This window comes from Dermacentor andersoni, chromosome 9, assembly GCF_023375885.2.
Source record: "Dermacentor andersoni chromosome 9, qqDerAnde1_hic_scaffold, whole genome shotgun sequence".
Taxonomy (NCBI): domain Eukaryota; kingdom Metazoa; phylum Arthropoda; class Arachnida; order Ixodida; family Ixodidae; genus Dermacentor; species Dermacentor andersoni.
Genome location: NC_092822.1, coordinates 16,194,837 through 16,217,629, shown reverse-complemented (window position 1 = coordinate 16,217,629; position 22,793 = coordinate 16,194,837). Strand labels below are relative to the sequence as shown.

General features: G+C 47.3%; 1 protein-coding gene across 1 annotated transcript in view; it reads right to left on the bottom strand.

Moving 5' to 3' along the window:
* Window positions 1-7,188: 7,188 nt before the first annotated feature.
* The window catches only part of LOC126527093 (uncharacterized), a 53,833-nt gene continuing 38,228 nt past the window's right edge, over window positions 7,189-22,793 (bottom strand). Inside the window, exons 3-6 of the mRNA XM_050174817.3 lie at window positions 20,700-20,957; window positions 18,919-19,098; window positions 17,267-17,582; window positions 7,189-12,965 (exon numbers count right to left, since the gene is read on the bottom strand). Coding sequence (XP_050030774.1) covers window positions 12,867-12,965; window positions 17,267-17,582; window positions 18,919-19,098; window positions 20,700-20,957 — 853 coding nt within the window. The 3' untranslated portion in view covers window positions 7,189-12,866. The remainder of the gene's footprint in view (window positions 12,966-17,266; window positions 17,583-18,918; window positions 19,099-20,699; window positions 20,958-22,793) is intronic.

Sequence of the window (22,793 nt, the reverse complement as noted above, 5' to 3'; positions counted from 1 at the left end):
ACCGAAGCAGGAAGCGCGCTAAAGGTCGCGCTGGCAAATGGAGCGGAGGAGAAGAGGAAGCTGAAACGGAGAAAGAAATAACTAAACTACGCACTCGGCTGTTTAAGTGCGCTTCAAGTGACGCTTGCGCGCGCGCGTGTGTGCTTACCTTGAGTTGTAGGCTTTGTGATGTCGTGAAAGACGAGAACAAAGGCGTAATTTCTGCTCGCGCGGGAACACGAGACGAATGGCGGCGGTTGCTAGAAGCAAACAGACCCGCGAGTTGTCATGCCACGGACAAGGAAAGCCGGCAACGTTTCGTAAACAGAGCCCGCGAGTGTTTTATTTGCGCGGTAAAGGGAGAAAGAAGAGGAAACGAAATGAATTACGCAAGGGAAGATTGTCCTGCTTTTGTGAACTGCGAAATGGTCGCTTTCCTGCACCGTATGGTTAGCCGCATTTGTTTCATTCAACGAGTTCTTTTCTTTCCACGCCCTATTTGAGCGTTCCTTCTTTGGGTGTATGAGCAATGTTGAGCAGGAAAGAAGTCGCCGCTGGTTAGTTGGAGCTGTTTTCCTGGATATCAAAGGTGCATACGACAATGTACTCTATTATGCAATCCTTGATGCGCTTGAAGATTTAGACCTTGGTGGCCGACTGTATACATGGAATGTTAGTTACCTCAGTGGTCGCACCGTGTATATGTCGACCAGTGATGGCTATACACTGGCCAGTACACCATCTACCGAGGTGTTCCACAAGGGGGAGCTCTCAGTGGAACTCTCTTCAATCTTACATTGATTGGGGGAGGGGGGGCTTGCATCTGAGCTTCCGAACACGGTCAAGATTAGCACATATGCGGACGCCATATGCATATGAGTATCTGGAGCCACCCGTCCCCAAAAGCGTGCTAGGCTTCAACCTGCATCGACAATCGCAGCTAAGTGGCGTCAGGGCCTGCAGCTCTCAACAGAAAAATGTTCCGTGGTTCCATGCACACGGGATCGAATGAGCGGGTATTACATAATCGTTAACGAAACAGCGATACCTGCAGTAACACACCACAGATTCCTTGGCGTAGTCATAGACCGGGGACTATCTTGGTCAAGTCACGTCGCCGCACTGAAGTCAAAGCTGAGGAGTTTCGTTCACGTCCTTAGTGTCGTTGCAGGAAACAGATGGGGCCCCTCGGAGTCATCATTACTCCAATTATACCAAGCACCACCCGTAGGGTATATACGGTACAGCATGCCGGTGCTTTCATGCATAAGACTTAGGCTGTGTGCACACGCTGGAGAGCATTCAACCTCAAGAACTGCGCACATGTTGGGGTCTACCACGGTGCACGTCAACCAATGGAACAAAAGCGGAAGCGCGTGCTGGTCCTACTGAGGTGTACTTGCTCTGCGAACCTGTTCAAATGTTCTTTCGCGTGTTGACACGACACAAGCACCATCCTTTATTTGTCATCGCTTTCTGCCCCCACCCAGGTTCCAGCTTTTCAAGTATTCTATCCCGTCATCAGAATATTATGCCGTCAAGATTTTCTCCCTCCTGTATTCCGAGAATACTCCTGTGGGCCCTGCCAGACATTTAGTTACACTATAGATCCCTGAAGTTACAAAAAAGTCATCCGTTGCATCCATTGGCCTCGAGCAACTTATCCTGTTTTACATTTCTGCAGAGTAGAGAGATACTGTACCAGTGTATACCAATGGCTCTGTCACACCATATTCCTCCACTGCAGCCTTTGTCATCTCACACATGATCATCGATCGGCGGTTTAAACCAGACCATAGGTCAACATCAACTGCCGCAGAATTTGTTACTATCCGGGAGGCACTTCGAATTCTCTCCGAGGAGCCTCCTCGCGCGTGGAAGACATTCTGTGATTCCAAGTCAGCTCTTCAAACCATTGAATGTTTACTCAGACGGTGCTCGTATAATTTAACAGTTCTAGAAATTACAGAGCATCTCGACCATGCAAATAGAAATGGCCAAAATGTCACATTTCAGTGGATAATTGCGCATTATTGCGTGATAAGGAATGAGTAGGCAGACGTTGAAGCGAAAACTGCTTTAAATGTTTCCGAAGTATACACATCGCGTTTTGACAAACAGACACAAACGCCCTACTTCGATGCGTAATACTCAACTCTATGTTGGAGCACTGGACCCAACCAAATCACCGGCACAAGCGAGTGCATAAATGGGACCCAGAAATGAAATTCCGTATGACTTACATGCTCAGAAGAAGCCAGACAAGCATGTTGCACCGGATTCGCCTTGTAGTCGCATTCACCAAGCGTCATAGACTTCTCATAGGTTGCAGTGATACTAACCCAAATTGTGAATACTGTCAGGTGCCAGAAACACTTGATCATATATTTTGTGTTTGTCCCCCGTACGCGCAAGAACGACAGCAACTGGCGTCATCCATTGCAGACGTCGATATAAGCCCGCTATTAGACGAGTTTATTTTGAGTCTTTGGTTTAATACAAATAGCGCAGCCTTGATTACAAGTGCAGCTATAGGCTTTCTACAAGCCACTGGGCTACATGCGCATGGCTTTCGAGATGCCACGACGTTGTGAACTTGTATATACGCACCTACTCTTCATATAATAATAATAATAATAATAATAATAATAATAATAATAATAATAATAATAATAATAATAATAATAATAATAATAATAACAACAACAACAACAATCACTCATCAGCCCTTTTCCTCCCCGTCCCTTTTCCCCACTGTAGAGCAGCAGGCCAGAGCAAGCTATAGGTCAGGCCGACCTCTCTGCCTTCCTGTTAATAATTTTCTTTATCTCCCTTTTGTTCAGTGGAAGTGCCGAGGTGAACAAAAGGGAGAGAACCTCACTTTCCCCAAAAACGCAGACAACGCCCATTGGCGCAACACCCAACAGGCCCTCGGGAGTGATCACTCAATTATCGAAATCACTCTCCTACACCTAACAGCCGTTACGAGAAGAACAAGGGACTTTACTTGGACGGACTGGGATGCGTTCCGTAAACGCCGTATAACAGCAACAACGGACACTCCCATACCGACATACAAGCATGGTCATGCGATCTACAGTTTGATACTAAATCGGCCACCCGCACTATCACAATAGATGCCCCGACTGTGTGCATGGACAGCAGACTCACCCACCTTATCGAGGCCAAATAATCCATGCTCTCTAGAAGGAAGGGACAACGGCTCAATAGAAGACTCAGACGGAAGGTCGCACTTCTCAACAAGGAAATTGAAGCACACTGCCGCGTTCTAAGCCAACAGCAGTGGACAGAGCTCTGTAACTCTCTAGACGGGCAACTCCACCACCCCCCTCGTGGAACATCCTCAATTTGCTTGATAGCACCACTACCCACTCATATCAACAAGATCGCCTCACCAAGCTTTTATTCACAGAAAGCAAGACGCATAGCCAGGACCACGTTAAGACTACCTTATATCAAAAGTACATCCCATCTGCGCCCATTCAGCCTCACGGGCCATACACAGGGACCTCCAACCCTGCCCTGGATGAAGATTTCAAAGTGACAGAGATTCATGCTGCCCTGCACAAGCTGAACAGCCGTTCGGCGCCAGGCCCAGATGGTGTTACGAATAAAACCTACATGACCCCTCGGTGCAACAACTCACCGAATACATCAACAACTGCTGCCGCCAAGGATCCATTCCTCCGGCATGGAAAACGGCCAGAGTAATTTTCATCCCCAAACCCGGTAAGCCATCTAGCCTCACCAATCTCCGGCCCATCTCGCTAACTTCATGTGTAGGCAAGGTCACGGAGCACGCACTGCTAACCCGTCTAAACACTCACCTTGAAGGCACATCTGTTTACCCCCACTCGATAATTAACTTTAGACAGCATCTTTCCACCCAAGACGCTATGCTCCAACTTCAGCATCAAATCCTAGACGGCAAATTCCGTCACACGAAGGCAATCTTGGGCCTCGACCTCGAGCGGGCCTTCGATAACATCAGGCACTCCACCATCCTCGAACGCATCTCCTTGCTCAACCTAGGAGAACGCACTTACAACTACGTAAGAGACTTTCTATCCAATCGCAAGGCCTTTCTGTCGGTCGAGAAATTCGATAGGAGGAATTCTCCTTCGGCAGCACGGGCACACCGCAAGGCTCTGTCATTTCCCCAGTACTGTTTAATCTGGTTATGCTCGAATTAGCACAAGAACTACAAAAACTCGACGGCATTGAACACACCATATACGCCGACGACATTAAAATCTAAGCTGCAAAGGGCTGTGACGGCCAAATCGAAACTGCGCTACAAAACGCCATTGACGTCCTAAATAGTTATCTTCCAGGCACGGGACTCGGCTGTTCCCTTGAAAAGTCGGAGTTTATCCTATACCGCCCCACTCCGTGGACTCCCCCCGCGGGGCTCCACGAATAAACGCCAATACGAGGAAATCGAACTCAACCTGAGGGATGGCAGGCCCATACCCGTGGTCCCTAGCATCCGCGTTCTTGGTATGACCATAGAAGCCAACGGAGCTAACTCTACAGCTATATCCAAGATCCTTCGGCAGACCGCTAATACATCCAAACTGCTGAAACGAGTGACCAACCGACGAGGGGGTATGAAGGAAGAAAGCCTCATCCGCATTCTCCAATCTTTTATCATCTGTCACATTACTTACGTTGCGCCCTTTCTCAACTGGTACAAAGCTGAAAAGACTAAACTGGACATCATCATCAGAGGAGTCTATAAGTAGGCCTTAGGAATACCGAAGCACGCCAGCACGGAACTTCTTCTACAATTAGGTATCCACAACACGGTAGACGAGTTAATCGAAGCGCGACGTCGATCCCAACTGGAGCAGCTTACCCTCACGGAAACAGGCCACAGCATTCTAATCAAGCTTAACATCACCTACCACCACCAACATGAAGACAAACACCCAATACCACAGGACATTCAGCAATGGATACACGCCGACCCTATTCCCAAAAGCATGCACCCAGACCACAACAAAGAACGCAGGAAGGCACGAGCTACCTCCCTCATCATAGCTTATGCCAACACCGCGGGCGTCACCTTCGTCGACGCAGCCGAGTACCAAGATGGACGGCGCTTTGCGGCGGTTATCACAGCAGGCGGCTTGCTCCGACATGCTGCCAGCATCGTTACCCAAAATGCCGAGACGGCCGAGGAAGTGGCCATCGCCCTGGCCACTCTTGACCCAGCCTGTCACAGCATACTGAGCGATTCTCGCGCAGCAATCAACAACTACATCAAGGATCATATTTCTAAACAATTAGTATCTTACAACAAGCTCCGCATTCGTCTGAAAATCAAATCGCCCTCGTCTGGATCCCAGCACACGCCGGCGTTGTCCACCCGCACCTCACCAACCTCAACGAGCTTACACACTCCGTAGCATAAGGACTAGTCAACCGTGCCGAAGGCGGTGCAGGTGCACCCGCTGGACGCGACCGCCTTACAAGATACAGCGACCTTGTGAAGTCATTTTACCTCGCAAGAAGAACCTTCCCGACCCCTCACCGCAAGTTAAACAGAGCACAGGCAACCACCCTTCGCCTGTTACAGACCAATACATAACCCTCCCTCACACGCTATCATATCATATACCCCGACATCAACCCGAGCCAGACGTGCAAGATCTGTAAAACTAAATAAGCAACACTCCCCCAAATGCTATGGGACTGCAAACATCAATACCCAGACCTTAATCCCATGACCCTCTCGTCGAGATGGCACGCCGCCCTGCGCAGCTCCCAACTCGACGACCAACTCTGGGCGACCCAGCAGGCCTACGAAGCGGCGAAGAGGCAAGACCTCGACGTCCCATCGTGGGAGGCCTAGGCCCAGCCGACTAAACTGCTGGTTCTCGTTAAAGTTCCCTCTCTCTCTCCCTTTTGGAAATTCGTAGTGCCTTGCCGCCTTGCTCGTACATGGATTTCTTGGCCTTGAGCCGGAATATTTAGAACTCTCCACATCTGCAGGCAAGTTCAATCACGGGAAGTTGAATTTGTGACGTCAACATTGGGCTTTATCATTTGGTCCAAGTACGCTTTTTGTTTCAACCCTGTAGCAACATGTCAATTTTTCTGTCTTCTGAAACCACCCGCCGAGGTGGCTCAATGGGCATGGCATTTTGATGCTGAGCACGAGGTCATGGGTTCGACTGCCAGCCGCGACGGCATTTTAATGCCAGAGCAGAATGTAAGGCGGTGCTGCTCTGTGCGCAGGTGCAGGCCTCGGAGACTCCTGGCCTCACCACATCCTCTCCATACGCGGTCTTGCGGTGCCTTGTAATGCGTGGTGCAGAGAACACTCGTCAGAAGACGCTTCGCTCTAGGATTCTAGGACCCAATTCACAAAAGGGTTTTGTTCGTAAGTGTTCTTTGCCATTGGCAGGCTGCCTTCGCTAATATGTCTAGCATCGGGATTGGCTAACATTTTCTGTTACGAACAATTCTAACATAAGAGTTTTTTTGCGAATAGGGGCTATGGTGTCGTTTGCTTTCTGAAAACGAGCAAGGTTCCGCGCACGTTCATAACGTATACGCCGAGTGGTACACGCAATTGGCGGGCGTTTTCGGGGTCATTGCGTGACAATGCTTGCACAATGAGCATGTATGAGAGAAGGTATCCACTTTAAAATCATTCCTGTTAATTAACGGAAGCACACATTCAAAAAGCTTTTCGTTCGCAATTGCTGCTTGCTATTGGCTGGCCGGCTTCTCCAGTAATATGCCCTGCGCCAGGATTGGCTGGAATTTGCTATTACGAACAATTCTAGCATAAGAGTTTTTTTCTGAACATGGGCACAGTTGAAAGAGTAGCGGTCTCCCTCTTTTTTGCGATTATTTACTCTAACAAGTATGCAAGACCAACTAATCCAGCAGTTAGTGCCTCTAGACGACGATAGTGATACCAGACATCCTTTTAGTTTTTACATATTAAAATGGTGAAGTGAACTGGTCTACGTGGAGCAGTTTTCTTCTTCTAGTGATGAGAATACATTCTTCTAGTAAGTCAAGGACGCATGCGATCCGATAAGAAATCAGGAGGAAAAAACGTACACTCTTGTGCGAGAATAAATAACTTACTGTAGATCCCCCAGTGGAATTCAATCAAGGTTTCCCTACTCCATGGCAGCAACCGAAGCAAAGAGGACAAGAATGCACTCGTGGTTTTTGAAGAAAAAAAGCTTTAATATTCGACACATATATTACTATCATTATGTTAAAGATACACAACTCATTCAGATACATACTCTCAGTATTCGTCGTAACATGCTTTGTTCTATAAGTACTTCATAATTAAACAAAAGAAGGCACGATCTGTAGCCGGCAGCTCTGAAGAATGCACTGGGACCACATTCTTTATGAACAATCCTTCAGTGAAGTCAGCCAATCAGGGAACAATTAATCGATGCTCGCTACGACCCCAGTTGCGGGGTGCCCCTGTAAGGAAGCATTCATTTCTCACACGGCAAAACGTGCACCCTGAGCATTTGTCACACAAAAGCTTCACTCATATACCCCTATTTGAGGCACACGGCGCTGGCAAGAGTAACATGGACACGTCGAAAACACCGCAATCGTGGTGCCCCGAGCAGTCATGACTCTTGGACAAGACAAGCATGTTGCCAAAAAGAAAAAAAAAATATTCGTAACAGCTTTGTTACCTTTACTAGTATACCCAGCCGTGATTACAGACTTAACTTTTCAGATGTCGCGCTTTCCGATGAAACACCTTGTTATGTCTAACGCCACGCAGCGGCGTATGAAGTGCTCATACGAAAGGCATTGAGGGTGGCACCTGACAGTCGCTAGTCACTTAACTGTCCGGCAATTACTATACATACTGTCCGGCAACTATTCTATACATACTAAGAAAGGGAAGTAAGGTGGGCTTAGAACCGTGCGTTGGGTCCTTAATTGCTGAAGCTATGGTCCAAACCGTACTCTGTGCGTTCATCAAGGAGAGTTTAGAAGCGCATTTCCGGCCGCAGGAAGAGAAAGACGAAATGCCGACCTGTTGCGCCAAGCACAATATCAGCTACTTGCCGGAATACAATAATTTACATGGGTTATGCGAGACACTCCTTGTGACGTCAGTGGCAAACTACAGCCCCTTAGTTCGGAGCTGCTTTATCGCACTTCTCCACCGCAACTACCTTGAAGATCTTTGCTGGAAGTCTACCCGCGCTCTTCTTTATGCGTCGGTCTCTGCTGCGACCTATAGCTTACGTTCAATCGACACCAGGGTAATATAGTTAGTCCCACGCTAACCTTTCTTAAATACTGTACACTTCCTGCTATCAGTATTCACGCAGAAATTGACAAGTCGCGTCTTTCGCGGCAGTGTATGTCCGAGGCGACGACAACGAAACATTTCACCTGTCTACCTGACGCGACGAACGAGTTGAGCAACACAATCCTAAGAGTCTTAGGCCAGCGATATGTTCACGCACACACACCAGTCACGAGGGAACATCGAAACAGCGACAAGTGTCTCGTAGTCCACACCGTGTGCTTCCATATAGGGACCGCCTGTCGCCTCCGGTCTGAATACCGCGACGGGGCAAATAGTACACGTCATAGCCCGCCGCTTACTACGTAGGCCTTACAGACGAGGCGTGATGGCGTGATAAGGCGTGATAAGCAGGAAATGACCTTTCTTGTTTTGTTTCGCGCGCATTATTGGCGAGGTCAGTGTACTCGAGGAGATGCTACTTAGAACGCGTCGTAGTGACGTTACATTATCTGCCACCGCTAAGTGGAATGGAGAAGAAAAAAAAGTATTGCGAGAAAACTCGCACATGGCGACTGCGGACGGACGGGAACGCGCTGCCGTCAATGGGAATTCATCAGCGTAGATATGCAGATTTGCGAGAGACCGAGAATCCAGTACGAAAGGCACTTGCACGGGTTTGGAGCCACTGCAACTGCGCAAAGCCGCCTCCGTAATTTAAGGTGATCTATCTTGGGGCCAAGTTTGATTTGCCTATTCAAATGGATAGGAAGCGCTGGAACGCTCTCATAAGACTATAACGGAATCAGTCTGTGTGAAATGTATTGAGTTTAATATAGAAACATCAAGTGGAGTATCTCTATAGGAAGCATAATCTTTATGTTGGGCCTCGAGTTGCTTTGAAAAATTGCCGTATATTGGCAAATAGGAAACAAAATTGAAGCACGAAGTTTGTAACTTCGTAGCTAAGCATGAAAAACAGATAGCACAATTGTGTACTCTGCATCTGTTAGAGAGCCTTGAGCGCAAACTTTACGGTTTTGTTGGCAGCTCACATGAGGCCGTTACACTGTTTATCGGGTTTCGCAAAAGCTTGATTCACAAACTATTTATATAGTTTGGAGTTGTTGTTTCTAACGTAGTTCTTTTCTAGGGTTGAGATGTCGCAATAAATACTATACATTTACAGAATTGTCATATCTCATTTACTCCTGTGCCATGGAGATGTAAATGTGGAGCCTAAGGTTTTTTAAACTTTTAGATTTTAAACAACTTGTGCATGCAATTTCATTTTCAGCACAAGTCATTACCTAAAAGTGGAATCTACTTTATAGCGCTGGTAGACTTTAACGACTTTCGAGTGAAACAACCATCATCGGATTCGGTGCTTAGGATGCCTAGAAAAATTATATGTGTATTTTTATATATTCAGATATAAGCTCCAGAGGTAACGGTTCACGTAAAAAGGAATCTTTATTAGAGGCAGTTTGTATTCAAGTACAGAGTATGAAATAAGTAGTTTCTGTCAACAGCTACTCATTAAACTTATTTAAGTGAAATTTGCTCCATTTAGGAGTGAATCAAACTTAAGTGACACTCTTGTAAGCAGCATTCCAATTTCGGTCCTCGGCTGCTTCTGGATAAATTCACGTAGATAAAATGTATATATTATAGGCAAAGTTCGAGTATGCAGCCTTGTAACTCTGCAACAAAGAACAGATATCGTAATTTCGTAAAGTGAAAATGTTAGAGCATTAAAGCAGAATAAATTTATGTGAATTATTTGTGAATTTAACTATTGATTTTGTGTGACATAAACATTCTATGAGTTTCTATAGAAAGCGTTGAGATGCCTGTTTCTCTTGCAGACTTAGAAAGATTTATACGACGATCAATTTCTTTTGGAACGTTCCGAGCTAAGGTTTGGTAAAAAAACTGTCAGGCCTTTAATAAAGAAATAGAAGACCGCAGCACAAGAGCGCTGACGCGCAACTAAGGAGTCGTGAGTCAGCAGTTCTGCGGTTTAGCCTCCTTTCGGCGCTACGATCTGCACTGTTCCAGATGTAGTTGAATATGCAGCTGCACCGACACGCCCAACTTCTTACTGTTCTTCAAAGTCAGGCTGATTTTCAAGGTACTCTTTTGGTAATATCGACGGCTGAGGGGGGGGGGGGGGGTGCTAGAAAGTGGCGTAAAATTAGTAATTACAACTAGGGACTCGTGGTGCCTTAGCTGTCAGCATAGAGCAGTTTTATACAAAGATCAGGCGATGTTCTTCTTCCCCTACTGTTCATATATATATATAAAGAAATGGCGTTGCAGCCAATGTTTCGGCAAGGCGAGTTATGCAAATCAGTTCTGTGGAAGCCCGCAATGTGCAGGAACGTTCACGAAAGCGAAAACAGTCATCCACCAGACTGTAGCACGAAGCTACAAAGGAAACCCATACGGAATTTCAGCTTCTCAGTTGAAGAAAAATTCGTCCTGGTTTCGCGGATCAAACTTAAGACCAACTCCTTTCCGGAGCAGTCGCCCTACCATCTGAGCTAACCTGGAGGCCAGGAGATCGCAAAAGCGAGGCCGAATTAATCGTCAACTCGGTGAACGATTTTTACTTCAGCTGTGAAGCTTTCTTTTCTTCTTTTGGGAAATCCTTTGTAGCTTCGTACTGCAGTCGGGTGGATGACAATTTTCCCTTTCAAGCGGTTCCTGTCTTCGTCGTTCGCTGCCCTGACGAATACAAGTCCGCCTTGTCGAAACGTTGGCACCAGCGACGTCCCTTGTTCAACCACGGCCGATCACTTCGAGCCTCCATCTTCTCATCGTGTTTGGATTTTATCCACCACTGTATTCACGACCAGCAACTGTACCTTTCTACGATTTGACATAAGCGATCTGACGCGCGACGACTATTTGACCAAAAAAAAACTTGACAATTTCTCTTTTCTTTCCGGTTCAGTTGTGCATTATTCTAACTTCACAGCACTTTCTTGGAGCAATTAAGGGCCTAACGTTCGTAACTCATTTCTATGTGTCATTATAAGCGCAAGAATAAATCACAGCAATCAATACACTGTCAACTACGGACGTGTTTGCCAATGGATGATAAAAGTAAAAAGGTTAATTAGACCAATTATCCGTATACAATACATTTGCAATAAAAATGACCTTGAAGAAAATGAATATGATAATCTACAGAATGATTAGGATTCAGAAACACAAAGTTTAGGCAAATCAATGCACCACTCAGGATGTTGGCTGAATAATGGCGGAGCATGCGTGCACCAGCACTTCTCTGCGATACATTTAGTACTAATCTTTACGTCCACGAGTTGTCTCTTGTTTGACGTTCTTTCTAGGCTCCCGTCGGCTTTGTCTTGCGCCGTAGTTGAAGATCTAGCGCGACGGTCGCAGGGCATAACGGTTCGTCGCGTGCCCAGCAGTCGCACATGACGCAATAAGTAGAGCTAAGGACACGTAGGCCGTTTAGCAAACGACGACTCCTAGGTATACTCGAGAGGGTAAGCGTTTCGTGGACTATAAGGGCCAACTGAGCGAGAACTCCACGGATAAATGTATTCACTGCTAAAGAAAAAAAAAGAAGCAACTTCGCGTCAGCGACAGTAAGTTGCTCTACAGTAAGTTGCGGAGTGCCGAAGATGAAAATTTTAGCGCTACTGCTATTTGTTTGCCGCTCGACAACTTGTCGTTTTCCCCAAAGTTTATTTATATTAACATTATTTATTTAGTGCAGGGCTAAGTGCTTCGAGGTGTGTCCGCCTGATGGCCCATTAAATTAGATATAGTTAGAACTATCCTGCGAAATTATGAAAAAAGGTGTTCCTTTCATCTTTCTATATTCAAGCACAGGCTTTGTTTTTACCCGCATGGGGTCACACGATATATTATAGTAAAATAAATGCGTCCCAAGTCGAATGAAGGTAAAACACGTGCGAAACATTCAACTGTTCTTATTGGGCAACCGCTAGAGAGGTGCTCATATTCAGCGAACACCAGCCCAGCAGTGACCACTAAGTAAATTGGTCTAAACGTCTCTGCGTTCTTCAAAGAACGGCAGAGTAAAGTTATCACGGCATGTTTCTTTGTCTAATTAATACATACACATAGAAATGGGGCTAGAACCTCCGTCTATCCACGTACGCGTCACTTACTGTGTACTGTTTTCGCGCTGTTTTCGCCTTAAAACATTTCTGCATGGCAGCAGTTAATGCTACATACCACTAATACAGGGACAATATCTACTTAATGAAAAAAAAGGAATTACGCGTGTGCGCCCGTGAGCGGACGCAGTGGCTCCGCAATCGCACTAGAACAGGATTCTCGGTCTGCTAGGAAACTCTGCTGAATATGTGATGTATTGCAAAAAAAAAAAAAAAAAACGACAAAAATATATATTCTTTTTTTTTCACAAGTAAAACAAGAAAGTTAACAAGCGGTGCCAACCAGTCGTCGCTTTGAAGTGTGCAACACCACTTTGGTAGGACACCGAATACAGGCTGAGTCAGGTAGAAGTTCGCGATGGGTTGAACCAGTAGGCATCCCTGAAAAATCCCCCCGTTCAATTGAGTCCCGTCGGTGAAGTGTAGGCTTAGGTGACGGTGACCCCCAAGATTATGCCGAGAATCACGCCTATCGTGACCACCGCCAGGATGATCCAAAGCACGATGAGGTGACCCTTGCAGCAGACCTAGCACGAAAAGAGAAAGATCTAGGATTACTCGCACTTGTCATACCATTACCCACCGCGGCGGCGGCTTAGTGGCTATGACGATGCGCTGCTGTGCACGAGGTCGCGGGTTCGGTTGTGTACTTGGATATACATGCACGTTAAAGATCCCCAGACAGACAAAATTAGTCCGAAGTTCCCCCACTACGACGTGCCTCACAATCATATAATGGTTTCGGCGTGTAAGACCTCAGATATCCAATTTTTATTTTTAAGTGTTATATCATTAGGGCAAGATATATAGTGCGACGTTGAAGAGCAACACAAGTTCACGTTAGTCTGGTAAAGTACTCTTTGGAGGACTCGATTTTTGCATATTTGGCAACTTGGTTTGGTTGATTAGTTTGTGTACATCCTCAAAATGGTAGAATGCACAGGCAAAATGCCACAACTTCGCTTGAAGGAAACCTGAGTCCCCATTGTGCATGGAGTTCTGTTGAGAGGGCACCCATAAATATGCAAAACATACAAATTGAACTATACAGCAAAAGACTTTGATAAAATGGAAGCATAAGGAAAAAGAGTACAAAACGTCACTTTTCAAGGATTAACAGACTTCGTTAAAAAACTTGAAAACATACAGCAGATACAAGATATAGCATACGACCGAAGGTTAAAATGCTAGGAGTAAAACTTCATTATAATGAAGTTTAAGGGGAAGCCAGAACTACTTGGTTATAACCATCATTGCATGCACTCTACTGTAAATCTCTGAGAATCTCAAGGGGAATTTCACTCACTTCGTTATATCCATTATTTCGTTATATTCAGCTTCGTTATTACGAGGTTTGACTCTACTCGCGCTAAAGAGTATCAGAGTAAAAATGACGTTCGTTATCTCACATGCTGCAGTTTCCACGATGAAAATGAACGAGAAAATTTCCCTTCCTGGAATTTCGCATCTGAATCGGCAGCGCGAAGCTCAGCGGCACGTAATTCCCTATCCTCATCACCCGCCGCTTTCAACCATCGCACTCTCAAAGCTCAAACCTTGTTGCTCGCCTGGTTAGAGTGGAATATTGCCGTTTTGCTGACAGGCAAATTATTTAGTGTATAGTCTTGGCAGTTAATGAAGCCTGGGTGCGGTGCCTTTTCGGTGTTGCTAGGTGTGAGTTCTACCTGAGATTATAGAACACGTCTATAGTACATGTTTATAAACATGTCTAGAATACGGTATGCAGTGGAAACTCAATCACTGGCAGATTAACAGGGGACCAACAAGAGATGCTTCAGCTTGAAGGCAACGTTCCAACAAAAAGACCTGTCTTGGTCAGTGGCCCGACCAAGACTACCCTAATAAAAATGACCTGTATACTCCGTAAGCATAATCCTATTTTATCATCTGGTATGGCATCATATTCGTTTTCATACATGATGCCATAAGATCATATAAGGTTATGGATACAGGGCAAATGAGGTAGGTAAACGGGTATTTTCAAGTTTCCCTGGCAAAAGGGAGCTTCAGGCTGAGGCTTCCCTTGTTCTCTCGCTATTGATCACTTGGAGTTTCCGACGTCCTGGGAAACGTTTGTCTCGCTTGAACCACAGTGAGACCGTTTGTCGATGTCCGATTAAATTTCTCTTGGAACCTTGGTTGGACCCTCAAAGTCGGCGGGATGTTCTATAAATTACTGTCAAGGTCCTGTACATCCAAGAGTGGTCTGAATTTGAGACCTTGAACAGACCAGTGTTCATGCACCTAAAAACCATTATTTCTTGTCCTTCCCATAATCACTTTCTCTCGTGTTTACCGCTGTTTTGATTCCGCACAAATTTCGCAGGAAGATCGCACTCTATGACCCTGGTTGTTTTATCTACAATTATCTATCGCATCTTGTATGTTCTCATTGATGTACTTTGAGTGATTGTGCCCCGTGCAACAATGTCTCTAGCGGACGCTGTAGTCACCCGTATAACTAAAGAAAAGATATAGTATGCTTGGCACTGTTCATTGCCTGGTTTGTCAAGAAACAAAACCGAAGTTGCATTAGTGCAAGCCGGTCGACATACTATGTGTTGTTTAACATACTGTGGCTGTGACGTCATCTGATTGCTTTGGTCATCTGCAGTAGTACAAAGCCTGACCCTCGGGATTAGTTTCCGTTACTCGCTGGGAGATGCAATGCGGACATCACGAAGGGCGCAGAGGAATGCGAGTTTGCATTATATTTTCACAAACCGAGAGTAATGCCAACTGCTATCTGGAGCCGACCGGAATAAAAAAAAAATCATATCACTACCAAGTTTGAGCAAAATCAAAAAAGCTGTAAACAAGGAAGATTTCTAGATGCTTTTTAAAATATCAGTACGCAGGCGATCGTACGTCTAACCTAGCCATGGGAATGTCAGCCGGCGCCCCGCTTGGGGCTAATATGGCGGATGCGGGGCGTCTGTTTTTATTTTTTAAAGAATGATAAGATAATTGCTTAATTTATATTTCGTTTCAAATATTTTGACAGCACATGTTGGAGAATTTAATTTCATCTGTACTTTCACTGACTTCACTGTCCGTTGGTTGAGACTGTGGCTGCGTTGCCAGTGTTGTTGCCAATACGCCTGCGCTGCTTCTCCCGTTTCTACTTTCAGTTTTTAATAGCCCACACCCTACACCATCGCGCAGGTAAGCAGACCGCAAGCAGTTCCATTGAATCTCACCACCTTTTGCCGCTACTATATAATAAAAATGAATTTACTGTTTTGAATGCAACATATAACGAACGCATTCCACTGTGTTATTTACAACTTGTATTTTTTTTATGGCAACCCATCTTCCGTTGTGTTTTGATGCTCGTTAGTGAGGGCGTACTGTTCTTTTTTTTATGGCTGGACCATTGCAGTGCTCACATGTTGCTGTATCGGCACTGCAATGTTATTGCATAGCCACCACGGTGGGTCACATGACAACGTGTTACGGCGACGGCGGCTCGGACAAGGAGCCCGTTTGTGAAATTAAACACTTTCTCTTTGCTGTGACGCCCACAGGTGGCGTGTATGGAACACTGCAGAGGGCCAGCGCGGCAGTGCTGCCCAAACTGGTAATAAATTTCACATGGACTATAGTGGAGTTCGGCGTTGTTTGTGCGGACGGCTGCATGCAAGGGTCGCGCGGGGTGGTCAAAAGAGACGCGTGGTTCGACACCAAGACGGCGGCGATTTATAGGCATCGGGGGTGGGGGACCCGCGGTCTACGAAGAGCGCGTAAGCGGGGTGACTGTGTGTCGGGCTTCCGCCAGTCGGTTCGCGGAAGCAGTGCCCTGGCCTTGAAGTCAACCCCTCGTCGCTGAACCGCTCTAGGCCGAGACATTCGCAAACTGTCCAGATGCCCCAACGGAGCGTGGAAGTGCTTTCTTCGGGGAAGTGTGTCTTTTGCGAGCTTGTGAGACAAAAGGGGACTCGTTGCACTGCAAAGGATTTGTGGCAACGGCCTGGACGTATTGGAACTCCCGATAGTGTCACCTTGGAGCCCCGTTGTGTGTACACTGCGCGCACCGCAGTGTGATTGGACGAGCGATGGGGCGAGGGGGTTGCTGGGGATGCTTTTATGTACGTGCGGGGCCGTTGGAAGGGATTCGGTGGAGATTCGGCTAAGAAAGAAGACCAAAATTCTAACCTTTAACTCGTAGTTTGATGTGCGTGTAAATACTTTCCTTTCTATCGCTTGCATATTCTATCTTAATAAACAGTTAACCCCATTGTAATCAGTGTCACTGGCTTGCCTACTGTAATGTGACTTCGCGACATCCACAACATCTTCAAGTTTCCCTCACTGACATCGAGGCGAACATCAACTACTATAGATCACAGTTTCATAGATCATAGAGTCGGTGTTCCACCATTGTCGGAATACTTCATTTTTTAAATTCTTAACTACCATGCGCATCAAACGAGTGGAATAACCTACCGGCATCAGTTGCAACTATTATAGGCCACCACGCATTCCGATTGCTTTAGCTAAGTTGTGTACTAATGAAATAATCCGCTGTTTTATATTTCTTGTTCTATTCATGAATTTCTGGGTAGTAATGAATATTTAGGTTCTTTTCTGTCATAGCTAGAAATAACTAAATAAATGAATGAATGAATGAATGAATGAATGAATGAATGAATGAATAGCACGTATTCATGAAGATCTGGCTGCAGAAAGACGAAACAAGCAATGGGAGAACACGGGTCTATTCCTTGTTCGTCTTTCTTCGCGCCGTTCATCAAGCCCCATACTTGACCAGCTCGCCCAATTCGCAGTACTTTTACCGCGCTCGTACCTGGTCCACCGAGTAGTAGTCCTGTTCCATCTTGGGCTGCTGCAGGACGGGCGTCTTGGAGCGGTACGGGTCCCGCGTGGGAAGCGGCTCAGCGGGGTACACGTACGGCCGCGGCCGCATCATGGGAGGCATCAGGTGCGGAGGGGGCAGGAACGGCGGCGGGCCCATGGGGGGCAGGGGCGGACCGCCCACCGGGGGCAGCACGGGGGGAAGAGGCGGGGGCACGTTGAGCACGCTCATGGAGCCGTGCATCGACTTGCGGTCCAGCGGCGTCAGCGGGTAGAACCCGGGCCGCACGTCGAACATGGAGCCGAACCTGCGTCGAACGCGGAGATGACTTTCGAGACGTTCGCCGTAGGTTCCACGCAGACCCGAGCACCTAGTTTACTATGTACTATACGAGTAGAATTATCGGAAAAAATGTGGAAGTTGTTCTTGTTTTGTACACGCTCGATACGAAATTGTTCATAGGATTCCACGCATATGTGAGTATCGGAGTTGAGTGAAGCGGTCCTTGATGTTCGCGCAAATAATGAAGCAAAGGTTATTATGTAAGTTTGCTACGCACCTTTAAAGATGCAAACGCTTGAGAAAATCGACGTAAATGTATTAAATGTGTATACATATTTAACGTTACTGTTGGAAATGAGATGCAGAGTTTCGGAAATATAACGCAGGAATGCAAATGTTTCGAGGTGGGCGTGGCGTGCGTTTCAGTGCGGCACGAATGCACATTAAATTTATTAAACAGAACGAACGTGTCTGTTGGTCTTTCGAGCTGAACAACCCACTCACCACTCACAAACACTGTTGCTTCAAGTTACACATCGCCAGAAATGCCGCTGTTCGTAATTTCCGATGCAGGTTTACCAAACACCATTTCACAAGCCTGCATGGGCGTCATGTCACGAGTGGAGGCGATGCGCCGAACACGTGTCTCACGTCTTCTCAACTCTGTTTTTCTCACTCTTGACGTTGTTGTTGACATGTCACAATGGTAAGAAGCGGCGCGCCAGTCTGAAAATCCGAGACGTCTCAACGTGTCGATCCCTCTGGCAAACACACGGCCAATCACACGACCTCGATGTTCTCGATGTCAGCTGCAGCGATAACTTTAGATCTGGAGTTCCAGCTGACGGAGATGCACACGGAATAGAAATTCCACGAATGCCGGATAACCGCCGCTTTCCCGGTTTCCGTAGGTCGAAAGTTAGTCTCCGGTAAATACCGACGGCGCCTTCCTCCTCGTGATCTCCGCTCTGCTGACACTTTCAAGGCAGATACCATGCAGACTAAGATTTCAACACCCGCAATTACTGGCACTGGCGTTTTAATGTGACATACTGCTGCGTCGATTCGCAGAAAACACAGCTACGAATTGTAAACGACGGGTACCTTCGACCGTTGATTTTGTGCATAAAATGAAGTATTTTAATCCGAAAGTGCACGCGGCCGCTGTGCAAGTACAGCGTGCTGTGCACGCTGTACTTGTGTCGCGATAATTGGCACGCGTTCGGGCTCGCCTGGCTGTCATCGGGTTCCTCAGGGCCGATATGTACTCAAACTACGTTTATCTAAACATTTCTTCCTTGGTTTTCGCAGATATTTTAACCCGAAGATGCATTCGCCAAAGCTCGTGGACATGGACTCACCTCCTCATGGACGCCTGAGCCGACATGGGTGGGGGTGGTGGCATGCCCTGCTGCGGAGTGGCCGGAGGTGGCGGGTGTCCGTGCCCCGGCGGGTAGAAGGCGGCCGGGCCGTGGCCATGAACGGGGCACGGCTCGCCGTCCCACGTAGCCAGGGCCAGGGCCGGGACGCTGCGCGTGGACCTGCAGACACGCGCACACAAGGTTTGGTGCTTCGATGTTGGTTGAAAACATCAGGATTTCTAGTTCCGTGGAGGTTGCCGGCATGCAGGGTCAATGGGGAGGTCAGAGCGGGAAAGTGTACGGGACCATAACAAAATGTGCGTGATGAGCATCACATAGAACTATACAATTCATTCATGTACCTAGGTCTGCCGTATCCATTCATTCTCGTGGAGTCAGAACGTCTATTAAAGTCGCATGGACGATAATAACAGTCGCCGGCTGGGTCACAGAGTTTTGGTAAACGCGCTGCATGCGCAAACTAACCGTTCCTTACGTTTCTGGTAAAATCGCGTTTCGTTGCGAAACAAGGAGATAAACATGTACCGTCATGTGGTGGGTGTATGCGTAACATGTGCCATCGCGCGTGGTGCTGCATCCCGGATATACGTCAAGTTGTGATACTCAAAATGCATTTCTCGGGTGCTTATACGCGTGTATCACGTAACTGTTTACGATACTACGGTTTAGATAAAATTGCTGTCAAATTTCTCAAAGAATAACGGCAAGATTATAACTCATGAATGAATATGGGGTTTTACGTGCCAAAACCACTTTCTGATTATGAGGCACGCCGTAGTGGGGGACTCCGGAAATTTCGACCACCTGGGGTTCTTTAACGTGCACCTAAATCTAAGCACACGGGTGTTTTCGCATTTCGCCCCCATCGAAATGCGGCCGCCGTGGCCGGGATTCGATCCCGCGACCTCGTGCTCAGCAGCCCAACACCATAGCCACTGAGCAACCACGGCGGGTGGCAAGATTATAACTCAACCACTCCCATACGGTTCCACATGCATTTGACTTTATATACGCGGCGAATATATTGTTATGACTCACTTATCCTGCGGACGAAGAGACAACTTGCAGCGCAGTGCAGCAGACGAAAGAGAAGACGAGGACCGGTGTGTGCCGGTCCGCCATTTTTGTTGTGACCACAGCCGCTGTCCCAGTATAAATAGTGTACGTAATACTTTTTTTCATCTCCCCATAGCGTCCTTGGTAATTACGTGAGTGCTTCTGAGATAACGTTGAAAAGGATTCAAGGCAGAGAGAGAGAGAGAGAGGAAAGGGAAAGGCAGGTAGTTTAACCAGAGGGGAGATCCGGCTTGCTACCTTACGCTGGGGAGAGGGGGAGGGGGAGGTAAAGTGACAGGAAAGTAGAGAGAGAGAGAGAGAGAGAGAGAGAGAGAGAGAGAGAGAGAGAGAGAGAGAGAGAGAGAGAGGAATAAAGGGAGCACAGATGCACAATCGCAGTCGGTCATTGTCGCCGCATACTATCACCGCACAGCACAGGAACACTTGTGGCACTATAATCGTCAGTTGAAGCCACAGCCGCTTGTCCTAGTTTGTCGTCCTTAAAAAGTGCAACAGTGTCCTCGTCGCCCTTTGCTGCGTTGGCTTGTGATGTCGGCATTCGAAAACAATTTCGTCTGTTAAAGGTCTTTGATAAAAGCGCGTTTTAGGATTCAAGGCAATGAGCAATGTAATGTACCAGCGGTCTCTGGAGTCTGTATGGAGGCCCACTCGCATGCTTTCAAACGTAGCGTGCAGACGCTCACCTGAGCGTTCCGCGGAAGTCGTGGCCGCCGACCGGCGCCCAGTGTTTGTTGGCGTGCCCTGCTCCTCCTCCGGGTCTCCGCACCAGCGAGCGCGCCATCTCCTCGCGGTCGTCCGACGAGCTGCTGGTCTCGTCCGACGGCGACGACGGACGCCGCGGTGCCTGGTGGTGGTGCTGATGGATGTGCTGTTGCTGCTGTTGCTGCTGCTGCAGCAGCTGCTGCTGATGGTGGTGGTGGCTGTGCTGCTGGTTATGCCGGCTGAACCGCAAGAAAAGCGACAGCGTGAACATTCACTAAAGCAAGACAACTACTGTACGATGGCCTCTTTGCGGCATGCAAGTGCGTCAATGCATGAAATTCTAAATGTTGGAATGATCAACAGTTGTCGATCAAGGAATGTTCCAGGCTGGAGCTAACGTATCGACAAGGGGACTTGTGTCGGGCAAGTCTTCCTGTCACACTTTCTCTCCGTAGTCTACGTAGAACCGCCCTCTTCAAACACGAAACTGCAGGCGCGGCCACGGATAATGCAGGCACACCATCGTTTCTCGTTCTAGAACAAATTCTGTAGTTTTACGCAGAAAAACCATGAACTGATTATGAGGCACGCCGTAGTGAGTTACTGCGGATTGAATTTGACCACCCCGGGTTCTTTAACATGCGCCTAAACGAGTGTACACGAGCGTCTTTGCATTTCGGCTTCAACAAAATGTGGCCGTCGCTGCCGGGATCGAACCCGCGATCTCGAGCTCAGCGTCGCCACGCCATAGCCGCTGGGATACCGCGGCGCGTGTTTCTCATTCTAGTCGCCCTCAGCGAAGACTTTGTACGTACCACAAGCGATAATACACTGCGCTTGAAACCCGTGGTGACACGAGCGCCCTCTATGCTGCACGTATAGACCATTCTACGGAAGCGTAGGAAGTGCCGCCATTATGGGCTGCCAACGCGAGCTTTTACTAACTGTAACAACCAATGCACGGTACTATACGGCTATTTCACGCGCCTAGAGATTGCTGTATAGGGACACGTTCGGCGTTGCACGACCGTGTTTACTTGACGTCACTGCGCATAAGATTGAAGTCTCGTTGGTATATAACAGCTGCCCAATATGGCGACACCCATTAAACGGAAATGGAACCGCCTACAAACAGAGTATTAGTCCAGTTAACATCGCTGAATGCCACAGACTGCGCCATTCCAATGTTTTGTAACGGCCGACGGAAATCTCGTGTGGTTTCATCGCTTCCGGGCGCATGGCGTGTCCGAAGAAAGCTGCGTCTCGTTACTGGCCCTGGAGGCATAGCCGTCGCTCGCCCAATAAAGGGACAAGGAAGACTTCCGACTTGTAAGAAAAAGACCGGAATCGAGTCGGAGTTTCTGTAATTTCCGGCTTCCTTGGTCGCTCAGCACGATAACGTTCGACACTGCGCTGCCGTGTACGGCAAAGCTCCGCGTCAACGGCAGGCATCAACGAAAGTGCCCACGAAGCGAGTTCTGCGGACGCTGCGCCATTTGCAAGGACAAGGCGTACTCGTGGTGAACCGCAGGGCACAAAAGCATTGATCGCTCGCTAGGACTAACCTAGCTTCTTTTTTAAACAAACTTATTGTGCGCAAAACAAACAGGGACCAGGAAAATGAGCAACCCAAGGACGAGCGCTTTCTAACAACTGGTTTTATTTTCGAAGAACAACCTGCTTAAATACCCTCAGATCTGCGCGATCCAGTGAAACAAAACCAGTTGTCGAAAGCGCTCGTCCTTGCGTTGCTCTTTTTCTTTGTTCCTGTTTGTTTTGCACACAAAAAGTTTGTTTAAAAATGAATATGTTGCAACTAGGCCGACTCGCAGTTATGCTAGCTTCTTCCTCTATGAGAACAATGTCCTTGCAGAAGGATTGCGTCATTCAGTGCAGCTCGCATGGTGTTTTGCCGCTCAGCAATCTTACCAGAGAAGATATCGTTCGGCAACATACGCCGACGTTCTTCCAAACCCTTTCACGGCAACTTACTGCTAATGTGGGCTTCGTTTGTTTGTTCGGTGCTATATTAGTTTGTTTTATTTTGCTTACTTTCTTTTCATCTTCACGTCAAC